We start from the raw sequence: 13,910 nt of genomic DNA, 5'->3' as shown, positions 1-13,910 counted from the left end.
CACACACACACACACACAAGCTCTTACAAGATCAGGCATGCATTTTGTACACATTGACAACATAAAGTAGGCATTTTAAATTAAATTATTTTCCATAAAACTTGATATACTCTCCTTTTTCTTTAAAATCAAAAGAAACGTGTGTCAAAAATGGATCCAAGTGTTTGCATCTGTATGTTTTCCACTCTGACTTTAGCATTAAGCTGATTGTGGCAAACCTTCTCTCTCAAAATGAGATATTGAACATATTCCACAGACACTAATCTTTTGCTTGCCAAATTGAGGTTATAATTATTCCTTTTTACACACTTAGTGACAGGCAGCAGCATTATGCCCAAATCCAATTCTTACTCCTGCATGGATATTTTTTCTTTCTTTGAATTTTCCCATTAAAATGAGGCAACACATTTTAACTATTCGTCTTCCTCAGGTGGACGTTGGAGACCGCGTCATGAAGCTGAATACGGAGGTGCGCGACATCAGCAACCTGAGCAAGAAGGGTTTCTACCTGGCCTTCCAGGACCTCGGCGCATGCATCGCTCTGGTCTCAGTGCGGGTATTCTACAAGAAGTGTCCCCTCACGGTGCTTAACCTCGCCCAGTTCCCCGACACGATAACGGGCGGAGACACGGCGCTGGTGGAGGTCCACGGTGTGTGCGTGAACGCCTCGGAGGAGTTTGAGGCTCCAAAGATGTACTGCAGTGCAGATGGAGGCTGGCTGGTTCCCATCGGGAGGTGTGTGTGCAAACCGGGCTTCGAAGAGAACAAGGACGGCTGCCAGCGTGAGTTGGGCGGGGGGGGGGGGTCCGAGGGACGAGGGAGTGGGATGTATTTGTGCACGTATCTCTGCATAAAGGCTTCATGATATGAAAGCCACTTGATTAGAGTTGACGAGTGAGATTCCCCAACAGCATCCAAAGGTGGCCCAATTTAAACTAACCGCAGCAATCATATCCATTCTGCTCTCTGAGACGGTGATGTGGAATGTGTCAACCATAATTAAAAGTATGTGCGTGCCCTCGTGTCTTCACCGACCAAGTATGTGCAGAAAACTTTTGGGATTCTTTTGCTTGTGTTTGTGTGCATGTACGTATGCGTGGAAGTCAGTGCCCCCAGTCCACTTCTCCACAGCTTCCAACGCGTGAAGACAGTTCCTGCAGAGAACACGTTTCTGTAGAAGTCGTTTTCGGGCATCTCTTGTGTGTGTCTGTCAGGGGCTGAATGTCTTATTTTCTGTGTGTGTGTGTGTGTGTGTGTGCGTGTGTGAGTTCTAGAGAAGGAAAAGAGTCCCTGGATGACATTGTGCAGTATGTGTGCGTCAGCATGCGCGCATTTGAGTGCACGAGCTGCATTAGACTCGCGCCGCCACTTGTCCCCGAGGGTTTGCTTCCTCTCCCAAAAAGAAAATGGAATCATAGATATTCGTCACTGCAAACTTGGAGAATTGGGCACGTAGTACAATTTGAGTTGTTTTGGAGGAGCAGACGAGAGGAAGCTCAGCGGTTGGCCCTCAGAGACGAGCGAGCGGGAACAGAAGCTGCGCTCCGCTGCCTTCAGACTGGTGATGTGCACAGATTGGCTGCATCTCAATCGCGAAACGCTTAGCCGTGTGTCTGTCTCGTAAGAATGACACGTGGTTATTGGACGGGGGGGATTTCAAGTATTTCACTGAAAGTCAGCCCGGCGCAGAAGGGCGGTTGACCTCGGTAAAAAACTCCACGACCTCGTCAGTCTGCTTTCCAATCTTATCAATCCGCGGAGAATAAACAGAGCGAGGGGAGCGTGTTTAACAAGCCGGTGTGTGTGTGTGTGTGTGTGCGTGCGTGCGTGTTAGTGGAGGCCAAACAGGTGTCCGCAACACTGGAGAGAGTGAGCCACGCCTTTCATTAAAGTTCATTTTAAGGCTTTTTTTGTGTAGTAATTGTGTGGAAAACAATGAAAAATCATTTCCCAACAGATTGGAATTCCTTCATGATGAATTGAAACCTCGCCACGGTAGAGATGTCTAATCCACCTACTGAAACACGTTTTTTTTTGTTTTTTTTGTGGAATCTCGGCCAGGGTTTGCAGAGCGATGAAATTTCCTCCTGTTACTGCTGGAGAATGTTCTGTTCCACGTGTGCTTCTCACATCTTGTATTTGTTGTTGCAGCCTGTCAGATAATGACACCAGAACATCTTGAAAACCAGATTTCTTTCATCAAAATGGCATCAATGCTGTTCTACTCACAAAAAGCCCGAGTTCACTCAGCCGCCCCAACGTAACTGCATCTGTAATCAGCCCGCTTCTTAACAAAGACATGAGAGGACACGGAGGGTACGACAACCCGGGCGCACTGCGCTCTAATGCGTCCCTGAGAGAATGAGGGCCGCGCTTTGAAAGTCCTCTCGGCGCTGCGCAGCCGCTCCAAACAAAAGGTGGCCGCCCCGACACGGTCTGCCTGTAGGTCGCCCATAGGGGAAAACACACTCGGCTAATGCATTTAAATCAGCCGCTCTCATTTCCACGCCACACAAAGAGAGGAGGCTGTGAGCGCCGGGGAAAGGGCCGCAGGGCCACTGGTAATTACCGTCCCCGTGCAGGTGAACAGGCCTGCTTAATGGACGACTTGCATTGCATTTTTCTTGTTCATTTTGTGTACGTTTTTTTTTTTGGTCTCTTTACCATTCGGCAGCTTTTACGCTCATTGTTTTATTGTAAAAATGTTCTATGTGAATCTTGCTTGTTATGTATTGTTTTGGTCTCTCTAGTCTCGGCTTTTTGTCACTGTGAGACACTCCCATTCTCTCTCTCTCTCTCTCTCTCTCTCTCTCTCTGTGTGTCTCTCTGTGTCCCCGTCTCTCCTCCTCTCGGCGTGAGGCGCTAATGGAATCATTACTTCCCTCTCTGTGTTAGACAAACACCAGACACCTCCAATTACAGCTTTTTTTCCCTCAATCTCTGCCTCTCTCCCTCCCTCTCGGCTATTTTCTAACCTTGCTCTGGTATCTGTTTCTATAATGGGCCCGAGCCCCCCATTTTTCTCCTTAACCAGCCTTTGTGATACTGTCTTCCTTTTTCACCTCACCATTTTTCTTTCTGTCTTCCTCCTCCTCCTTACAGTCCTCATCTCCTCTGTCTTCACTCATTAAACATTTAGAGATCACGGGTTCATCTTTGTCTTTTTCTATTTTCTCACACAATGCTTGCTTCCTATTTCCTGAAATTAGGAGCAACGCGTGTCTGAATGTGTGTGTATCCATTCACCCTGTTAATGTTGGACACATGATTAACATGTATCAGTTAAATCTGGTGAATTGTTCTGCTCCGCCAGTACGAACAGCCAGTACATGACTATGACATGTGTAATAATAGGATCCATGGGAAATATGGTTAGCAAGCAGTTGTGATGAAGTTGATTGGTTGATGATTAGTTCCTTTTTTTGATCATCCAAAATCAATCAAAAACACTTTGGTTCATTCTTCAGTTAGTTCTTCATACAATATATAGCTTCCTTTTGCTCAAGGGGTTAGTAATTGAGATATATTTTGATGAGCAATTTATTTTAATTTCCTAGGACATTTCCTGAAATAAATAATTTTGTACTTATTACATCTAAAGGAGGAGTAAAATCAACACTCATTCTTTGTAGCTTCACTTCAATATTCCTTTTATTCATTTGTCAGCAACAGAAACCAGAAAATTTGCTTTATCTCGTAATGCGGTTGAAAATAGTTTCCCCCTATACATATAAACGATGCAGAATGAATTCTAATCATCTTCACATGCTCAGCTCTACTATACAGACACAAACAAATACAAGAAGACGCAGCCTTAAAAGCCTTTTGCTTCACAGACAACGAATTTTAGTAAAAACTTGGTCTTTTCATCAGGAAAATATCAAGCCTCCTTAGTCCTATCCCTACATTTAATGGTGCAGTTTAAATACTAAGCATATTAAATACTTGGCTGAATTCCCTTGTCACTTTTTTCACTTTTGAGGTTTTTTCGGCTCTGCTGCTCCATCACATGATGTCACACTCATCGGCTTTGTCCCCGCTGGAGTTGCATAATATCTCTCTCCCTGTCTCTCTCTCTCTCTCTCTCACTCTCTCTGCCCTCCTCTCTGCCACATGCAGTTGGTCGCCCTCGTCCACCCCATACCGAGCCCCCCCCCCGCTTCGTTCCCTCTCTTGCTTTCCTTTCTCTCCACGTCTCAGCCTCTTGTGCATTCTGCTTCTGTTCTGTCTCTCTGTTTCCTCTACCCCCCTCCTCCTTTTCCACTTCTTACTCCTTTGCCCTCTCCTGCTGTCTCTCTGTCTCACAGCTGGTAAGGAATGTTGTGAATTCTCCTCTCGAACCTCTCCTGCCTTAAGCCCTAGAGGAACATGCTGAAGGGCAGGAGTGTGTGTGTGTGTGTGTGTGTGTGCAGCTGTGACCAGACGTTTGTTTGAGTGTGTGTGTCCCGTCCTCCTCTGTGTGTCTGACAGCACCAATTACTGCCTCAGATGCCTGAGAGGTGGAGGAGATGCAGAGGAGAAGGACAGACACCTGTCACCTGGACACAAGTTATCTTGCTCTCATCCTCTCCCTCTCTCTCTCGCTCTCTCTCTCTCTCTCTCTCTCTATCTCTATCTCTCTCTCTCTCTCTCTCTCGCTTTCTTAGCGGGCAAAAGTAATATAGGTCAACATGACGCGTCTGTCCGCGGGCTGTTCCTGTCTCATGGTCTCCTTCTTTCCTTCTTGTTCATATACTTTGGTTTCACGCTGCCAAAATGAAGCAAGAGGAACTTTACGCAAAAAGTTAAAGATCACAGAGAAATGTATTTCTATCTATTATGCTTAATAGAAGGATAATAAAATGGTTTAGTGTGCTGAAGCAAGCATGTGCTGGAGGAGAATTGTGTAGAAAAGGACAAGAGTGCAGTCTTTGACCTCGAGCTTTGAGTCAGGAATGTTTTTTAGAAGTAAGAAAAAATCTGATATTGACGCAACACTAGTAAAATACGTTTGATGCCCTTGGGTTTCGCATAAAGGCCAAAAGGAAATGGCTATCCCTGCTCTATCCAAAGGTAGCTGAGTACACTTATACTACTCCTCTAAGGCTCACCAATCAACACATCTTACCAACCAACCTGTGCAAAAATCAATGTAGTGTAACGCAGAGTTAATAAGAATATTTCTTGGCCCCACAGCAGTGTTGGCAGGTTTGGGATAACAAATAACAAACTCAAATCTATGCTTTCCAAATGCATCCTGTAGGTTCCTGCAAGAGAGGCTTCATCATCAAGTGTCAGCTGGATGAATAAACACATTGTGACAATGCTCAGCTATTCGTTCGAGGCAAAGGCAGCACTGAGCAGTTTAGCACTCTGAACCCTATTTGACCACAGCTATGACATCATCCCTTTTGGGAGGGATAACTAAGTCCTGCAGAATGTCATTTTCCACGAATATGTATGTATATATATACAGTGTATACACAATGTATTTTATATTTTATATCTCATAAGAGGATTACAGTCTCTGTTCATAATGAAAGGTTGAGCATGAAACAGATGTAGGAGAAGCCTAATCTTTTCACCTGTGAAAGAGATTGAACTCACTTACACAAGGCTATAGGTGTGTGTGTGTGTGTGTGTGTGTGTGTGTGTGTGCGTGTGTTTAAAGCTCAGTAGGGAATCTGCCTTTCTTCATTGTCTTTCCAAAACAGAGCCTGATCTCTTGTGTGTGTGTGTGTGTGTGTGTGTGGAGTCAAGGCGTTTGGTAAAGGGAGCACTTTAATGATGATCACATACAGACTTTTGAAGGTCAAGTGCTCCCTCTTCCATGCATGTTTAAACACACACATGCCCACACACTCACTGCTTTGCTCTCTGCTCTTGGTGGCAGCTCAGGGAGCTTGAGAGCAAAACGGTGTTGGTAGGATGGCAGTAGAGGGCTAACAGAAGGATTTAGACAGCAGGTCAAGCGATTTTTGTGTGAATACCGTGCAAACAATGTGTGTACGCGGTGCATGTGTGCGCATTAAGCCGTTGAAGTGTCAGGCAGCTGGGTGTTATTACCAACCAGATGTTCTTAAAGGACAAATTGATATTTGAGCCAAGTAAAGGCCAGTCAGGAGTCTGTGTCCACCAACTGTTCGTTGGTCAGCCTTCCCCTCGCTTCGTGTATTTGAATAAAGACAGCCAGCTTTTACCACATTTCGCCTTTATCTCTTCTCTCCCACATGTCCCTCCTAACCCCCCCCCCCCATCCCTCTTTCTCATCTCCTTTCTTTTGTATTTGAATAAATGACAAAATCACAAAGGCTTAGGCGCTCGCTATATCCTCTACACACCATAGTCCCCCCCCCCCCGGTCTACGGACCCACACATCACTGACCCAGATAATGTCTTTTCACACAGTTCCTCCCAGCACAGTTCCTCTTTCGCCATGGCGGATCTCTTGCCAGACATGAGCCGCGTTTCCAAAGCCACCTTAATACCAGGACGGATTTGAGCCGCCGGAGCGTTAGTCACAACGACACCCGGGGAAATCAAGGTGGCTTCCGCGCGGCGACGGGAAGTCGTAAAACTCTTGGTTTTTGTTGGGTGCTGTGCGTTGAAGTCTGTGTACAAAGCCCTGGAGAAAAGGAGGAAAAGCAGGCCAAGGACTGAGAAACGTGGGCAACGTGGGTTTCAGCCCCTCACGTCCTTATATAGCACTATTCCCTACGGGCGGAGAGAGAGAGAGAGAGAGAGAGAGAGAGAGAGGTGTAGACGGGAGAGCGTTCCCCTCCGTTGGGTGCATTTGCCATTAATTGGATGCGTTCCATTAGCTGTTGAGTTCCAGTTGGGGATAAACATGTGTGCACTCATGGGAAAGTTCATCATTTGGAGATATCTGTAGCGTTGAATCACTGTTGAGTCTGCTCCGGTCACCGTCCAAAGGCTTTTTCGAGAAAGGTGCTCGCGTGTGCGACAGAAAGCAGAGGTAGCATGCAGGCAGCCAGCGGGGGCTGCTAAACAGGAAACACGGGAACAGGAAGACAGCCATTGACCCATTCCCCTTACTCCCTCCCTCGCTGTCTTTCTAGTCCGTGGATGGCTTCCAGATGTGCGACCGGCCCTGAGTCAGACTGATTGGACTCCGGGTAGCACAGGCGCTATTGCTCCAAACACAAAGTACAGATGTGGAGCTGCTTTTGGATGCAGCTGCATCATTATTTTACAGCCAAGACGAACTATTCAGGAAATTCAAACAGCCTTTTTCAGACTTTTTCAGCAGTGTGGCCGGAACAAAGAGCCGTTACTCAGGACCCGCTGATGCATCCCATCTTTTTTAATACGTCAATTTAGCACAGCTGCTGCAGTATTAAAGGTGGCTGCGGGCATGGGCTTAGTATGAGTACACCTGCAAACTAGAGTCTTCTGCTCCTACATCACTAACATAGTATCTGAGTAACACACGTCAGGCAAACACCTCACCTCAGCTCTGATCATTTTCAAATGAAGCCTAAAGTAAATATGGCCCCATCTTCGCTCTCAAATTGCCACCATGCTTCATCCAGCGCTATGTCCAAAGGCCATCGAGGCCATTAACTTTTAAGGCTGCTTCATGAACCAGATCTGCCCCTAGACCTCCTTCTTTTGTCAATATTTATTTTCCAGATGAAAAACTCATGCTGTCGTGTACTGTGCAGATTGTGTAAATGAGAGCACTAAAGGTACACGCAACATGAATTTTGCCAGTGTGTGACACCCTTCCTGCAGGATGCCGAGCGGACCGTGTTGTCTTAAGGAGGTGGGTGAGGCGGGCGCTGTTATGAATGCGGTGCTTCCGTCATACCGTTAAGATAACACCCGGAGGTGAGAGATTACACTCAGCATTCATAGACTGTTCATGAGAAGTGGAGGAAGTCACCGTGGCGTCACTCATTGGTTTTGAGGCTTTGAGTTCGGCCTTTTTGCCGTTTCCGTCTTACTGGAGGTCGCCGCGGAGCTCAAGCAGCGATCCAGTGTTATGAAGTGGTCTCCTTCTGGGCATTTCCTGGGCTTTTGTGGCGACGATGAACTCTGTAATCTCCTGCCGCCTGAGGGGATAAAAGAGCTTCAGATTGTGTCGTCGCTGTGCTGAGAGTGTCACCCGGAGCCCACCCGCGGATAACAAACAACTAGAATACGCCGCCCCCCCCTACTTGATAGGAACATCTGCATGAGAGAGAAAAAGTCACGGGGCTCCTCTCTCCTTCACCGCCTCAGAGGATGAATTATTGAGAGTGATGAACTGAAAATGGAGGTGCCGAGCTCTTGCTACACACACACACACACACACACACATATTCCCGGTCACGGGGCGGACCCATGTAGACTCCCGTAGTGTGCGTCTGTGTGCGGATCTGCGGCGATAAGATGTGTGTTAAAGCTCTCTAGGTTGTTTTTCTTTTAGTGAAGGCGTTTAAGCTACATGTGTGCCGGGTTATAGTGACGGTCTAAATCAATGCATTTCAAGCTTTGGTAGTCCTGCGGGTGTATTTTTTTTACTGTTTTACTGGCTTCTTCATAGCAAAACAGACAGAAAAATAAGTTATTCAGGCCGTGCTCCAAACTCCCTATAGACTCGCACTATAGACTTGTCATGCTCCCTCTCTCTCTCTCTCTCTCTCTCTCTGGCTCTTTCTTGCTCTCTCTCCCTCGTCCATGATCCCATTCACACAGAAACACACCTGGTATCTATTTAATCTGTTTTTACACTGCAGGATAATCACCCCTGCTCAAAAATTAGTGAGCCATCAGCTGGGGTTACCACTCTACAAGTGTGTGTGTGTGTGTAGATCTGTGTTTGCTTTAATTGAACTGAAATTGAGCTCTCTCTCTTTCCCTTAGAATGTTTTTGGAAGGGCTTGTGTACGTACGTGTGTGTGTGTGTGTGTGTGTGTGTGTGTGTGTGTGTGTGTGTGCCTGTCAGCGAGAGAGTAAATATTTGTGCAGGAGCTCTGGAGAAGGTCAGGGTCAACGTATGACAGACAGCCCATTGGGAAATAAGACACACAAAGACAGACTATACCCACACACAGGCACACACACACACACACATACACACGTATAGATACATGCATGCATACCCAAACAGAGAGAATAAACTTGCCAGTGCCAGAAAACAGAAAGAGAAAGCCCGAGACAGAGGGTAGAAATAAACAGAGAAGAGGACAAACAGGGAGATGGATGCAGCAGGAAGACAGTGATGCACAGAATGAGGAAGAGGGAGCGCTTCATCTCGTAGTTCCCCTTGGTTGCTCTCAGTAATTGGCCTGTGTCCAGAGGACAGACAGTAGATCAGAAGGAAGCCCGAGTGTACTCATGTGCTTCATGTACTGGTCTGACCGTGTGTGTGTGTGTGTGTGTGTGTGTGTGTGTGTGTGTGTGTGTGTGTGTGTGGGAGGGGGGGGGTTGTCGGAGAAGTCACAAGATGCTAGAAACACAGTAAGGGTCTGTCCTGAAGTGTGTCTCAGAGAGGCCCATGTCCTCTGTGTGGACATGGCTCATGTCTTATGCTACTGCTATTCAACTCAGTACTTTTGGTGACAGCCGTGTTGTGTAATCGAGGTAAATAGGTGTCCTTACGGTTGAGTAGTCCCACTCGTACTACACTCAAGTGGACAAAAGAACGAGTGTGTGCGTCTACCGGTTGATCATTTCCCGTCACCACACACACACACACACACACACACACACACACACTTTCCTCTCAGCCAATTCAAATATCTAGCCATTTAAATCCACATGTACCACAGGGGTGACTTAGAGTAACCCTACCTTTAAAAATAAATGTATTGGATCATGAATCGTCTAGTATGGCTTGGTCCTATGTGTTGATTTATCACAAGGCTGTCTGAATTTGATTAATTTTGTGACATAATTTACTCTCATTTTGCAGTTAAAGTCTCTTTTCTAGACACCTGTGCACCCCTTATAAATGCTTTTCTTTAACGGAACCTTTGTTCTTCCTGTCAGTGATACAATGGGGAAATAAGGCATGGTCAAACATAACGATATTTAGTTTCAAATACTGGGCTCACTCGTGAAAAAGCCCTAAGGTGCAGATTTGTCCGCAGTAGTTGGCCTTTCATTCTGAACATTAGTCTGTTTAAACTTATAGATTCACATAAACATGTTGCGTTTTATTTTAATGCGAATTATGTTTACAGCTGACAAATGATCAGTTTCTACACAACTTGATAATTGGGTTAAACTGGCACAGCAATTAAGCAGCGTCCAGGGTATGTTCATTTCTTATGCTTATATGTAAGGTCCTTTTTAGATTAGACTAGACTAAATGAATGTGTCACATTTAATATGTATTTTATCAAGATCTTCTAAAATAGGAAAAAGTCATTTGTATGGCTTTCAGCTTTTGAGCTCTCATTTTCAAACTGCTATGATGTCTCTTAGTGCCAAACACAACATTTAATGTCTATGTGTGCGTATTTTGTTTGTTGTTTTGTGGATTGTGTTTTCAGTAATTCAGTCAGATTCCTTTTAGAATCCCTGACTTACTTTGGGCAATGTGTATGAAATTAACCCACTACATTTCATTTGGTGGTGATAAAGAAAATAAAACAAAGACAAAAGGTAAAGGTGATGAAATGCTTCAATGCATTTGAGTGCGATTGTTCATGCACGTGATTCAATGTCAATATTATGATGAGAAATACTCTGATTGGACTGAGAGAAGGAAAGAAAGATGTTTTTTCAAAACGGGAGATGAGAGAATTGCACAAGGCGTGTGTGTGTGTGTGTGGTTCATAGGATTATTACTTAGGGGGAATATTATGGTGTTAACGGTGGTTATAAACTCTGATTAGGGATTAGAGGTTGACAGCAGGAGGCCGACATCTCTATTCCACACAACCCTCCTCATTACCACACTCACTTAAACAAACCAACATACCACACACAAAAACACACACAGACACACTTTTTATTGAGTACCGTTAAGCTTTTAATGGTTTCTTCAACCTGAATGCTTAGGGTTTTTTTTTTCAACATTTTAAAGGTGCAGAGGTATTTTTTAACTTTTGTTTGAGTTTGTTTAGGACCAAAAACATGACAACTTGACCGCACTTATGTTACACAGGAATGTACACATGAGCACCTAACACACACGTACAGACGTGACTCCAGTGGCAGCAAACAATGTCAGATTCAATCTCGTCACATTTCTCCACTGCCTGTTGACGTATCAATTTTTAAGTAGCTGGCCTGCACTAACGCCCGGGTAGCCTACACACACACACACGAGCACGCACACACACACACACACAGAGGAGGATCTGTGCCCCGAGAGCCGCGGCACTCGAGGCTTCTAGAAGGGTTCCATCTAGAAAGCCTGTTGCTATGGTGACCATTATGGAGTTCATCTCCCGTGGGCCAGCAAGCCTTACACTGGCCCACAGGAGATGAACTGCTGACTATGAATTCCCCTTGAAAGAACACACACACACACACACTCTACCCCCCAGGTTTCTGCTCCGTCCGCCCTTTATGGAAACGCCGGCAAAGCGCCAATGTTTGACTCGACCGAAGTGCGACAGAAATCAAGAGAGCGGAGCAATTAAAGTAGAAACGTTCGACGGGGAAGTGGAGCGGAGGACGTGATTTCCAGCTCCGCTCAGCCAGTGTTTGTTTCAAAAAAGTGCAGCTGATGTGATTTTGCATACATACAGAGTTGCCTGCTTGAATGTCATTAGAATGGAATGACTTTTCCTACAAGATAGTGGCTTTGTGTTTCCGTGCAGGCCACAACACCAAGTCAATACGTTTCCTCCACTCTAACCGGTGCGGTTAGTAGCTGCTGTGTGATTCACACGAGCAGCACATGCACCTTATTCTAGCATTGTGTAACGATTACATGCACAAAGAGAGAGAATAGAAACAGAATAGAATGGGTTAAAGGGAAAACTCAGCTCGTATTGAGCTGAGGCTGTTGGGCTGTTCCCTTCTCAATCAGTGCGTAGTGACTGAGGGTGGGTCCTGAGTGGCTGTACTATATCATATCTAAGAGCTATCGATTGGCATAAATACACAGAGTCTCTCTGGTGACTGGATGAATTTTTAATAAGACACTGGATCTGAGGCCACTTTTTGTCTTGAAACTAAACACAAACACACACACACACACACACACACACACACACACAGACACACTATATACTGTACAGCATCGTCAACTGTTACTTGAAGATTATGCAAATGTGCAGTTTGCAGATAGTTCTGCATAGTTTTTGTTACCAAACTTTTTTTTTTGCGCTTCTGTGTCCGTTTTGTGTGTGTGAGTATGTGGTTATGAGAGCACAGTATCACTTCCTCCTCGTCCCTTTTTCATATCTATTGTAAATCATTAATCAGTCAAGTAACACATTTCCCATCGGGCACGCACAGGGAAAAGCTTGAGAGAAAAGGGGGAGTGGGGGGAAAGGGGGACTTTGAGACAGAGACACATAGAGAGAGATTTATAAAAAGAGTGAAACTAAGCTGGTGAAGCAAAGCCGAAAACAGAAGGAAGGAGATGGAAGCTCCTCTGGAAGCTTCCGAAGCCAAGTTGTCCTTCTTGCAGAAAGGTTTTGCTCTGGCGGCTGGCGTGGGGCACCCCGTCCCTCCTCTGGTGCTCGGGTCCTTTGGGGCCTCCGTGGCTGTCCAGCGCCCACAGCCAGGACCCTCCGGATGAAACCCCCCGGAGAAAAGCTGCTTTTTTCACCCTACTCCTAGAGCCCAGCCAACAGGAACATGCACACACACGCACACACACACACACACAGGCACTAGCACCGCACATAGACACCCGTTACCTTGTAAGCTGACAGGAGGGAGGAAAGAGAGCAGAAACCCTTTGAGAATTATCATTCCCTTTACATTCCTTACTTTCTTTCTCTCTTTCGCACATACACACCCCAACAAACACACACACACACACACACACACACACTTTATTTCCAGTGTTCTTTCAGGTCTTTTGGGGGTTGTGCTAGTGGACTTTGCTCCCCTATGATGAATGATTTGCCTAAAAATACTGTCTGCATGCATGCAAGCAAGCACAATGTCCAGGTGGAAGAACTTACCTCCACAGTGATGAAACACACTACTTTTAGGCCACTTTTGTAGAACTTGTGTACCTGTGATTGTGTGTGAGCGTGTGTTGTAATTTACAACCGTTCTGGGACGAGTGACGTGCGGCTTGATTAAATCCATGACCTTCACCGACAAGCAATCAGCTACGAGCACACACAATCACGCCGCATACTTAACACCGTCTCGCACACAAGCACTCAGCACACGAACATGCAATCAACACCTGGCGGATTCTGCCGTATCATTGATCCATCCTATTCACACACACACACACGTAGACGTATGGATGCACACGCCTTCTATGGAATTGCATTTGCGACGCGCTCATTTTTCTCACACAGGGTTTTGTGCACCATAATACTATTTACCACCGTCGCAGAAGGGGACTCGTGAGGATGCGAATACCAGGCCCATGAATGTATAAATAAATACATGTGTAATCTATATTTAGATTACCAAAAGGGAAATCATTCAAGGCCCAGATCCATTCCATCGCACTGCTCCTGTTGAGGCAGGTTTTCCCTCCACAGTTTTATGACTCCACATAATGACTAATATGCAGCCACTGAAACAGCCGTAGCAATAATAATATTACGTTATTGTTACTATTGCTGGGACTGCGGCTGTGTATTTGTGTTTCCCCGGGTTGCCTGAAGATCTAAAGCTTATATAACAGGGATGACAGTTGCTGTGCTGTTGCACTGTGTTATTGTACTGTAAAGCCCCGTGCTTATACGGACCTTCAGCCCGATGTGAAAGGATCTCACGTCGACCTAATGTCACAAGATATCAAATCAAACTTTTCTTTTCATTTTCTTTTC

The 13,910-nt window shown here is 45.6% G+C and overlaps 1 protein-coding gene across 3 annotated transcripts in view; it reads left to right on the top strand.

Annotated features, from left to right (window-relative positions):
* epha4b (eph receptor A4b) overlaps window positions 1–13,910 on the top strand; it is a 72,110-nt gene that overhangs the window by 19,619 nt on the left and 38,581 nt on the right. For all 3 annotated transcript variants that reach the window (XM_037457827.2, XM_037457826.2, XM_037457825.2), the window contains exon 5: window positions 431–782. In XM_037457827.2, coding sequence (XP_037313724.1) covers window positions 431–782 — 352 coding nt within the window. The remainder of the gene's footprint in view (window positions 1–430; window positions 783–13,910) is intronic.

This window comes from Pungitius pungitius, chromosome 15 (genome assembly GCF_949316345.1).
Source record: "Pungitius pungitius chromosome 15, fPunPun2.1, whole genome shotgun sequence".
In the NCBI taxonomy this organism is placed as follows: Eukaryota; Metazoa; Chordata; class Actinopteri; order Perciformes; family Gasterosteidae; genus Pungitius; species Pungitius pungitius.
This window is presented reverse-complemented; position numbering and strand designations above follow the sequence as displayed.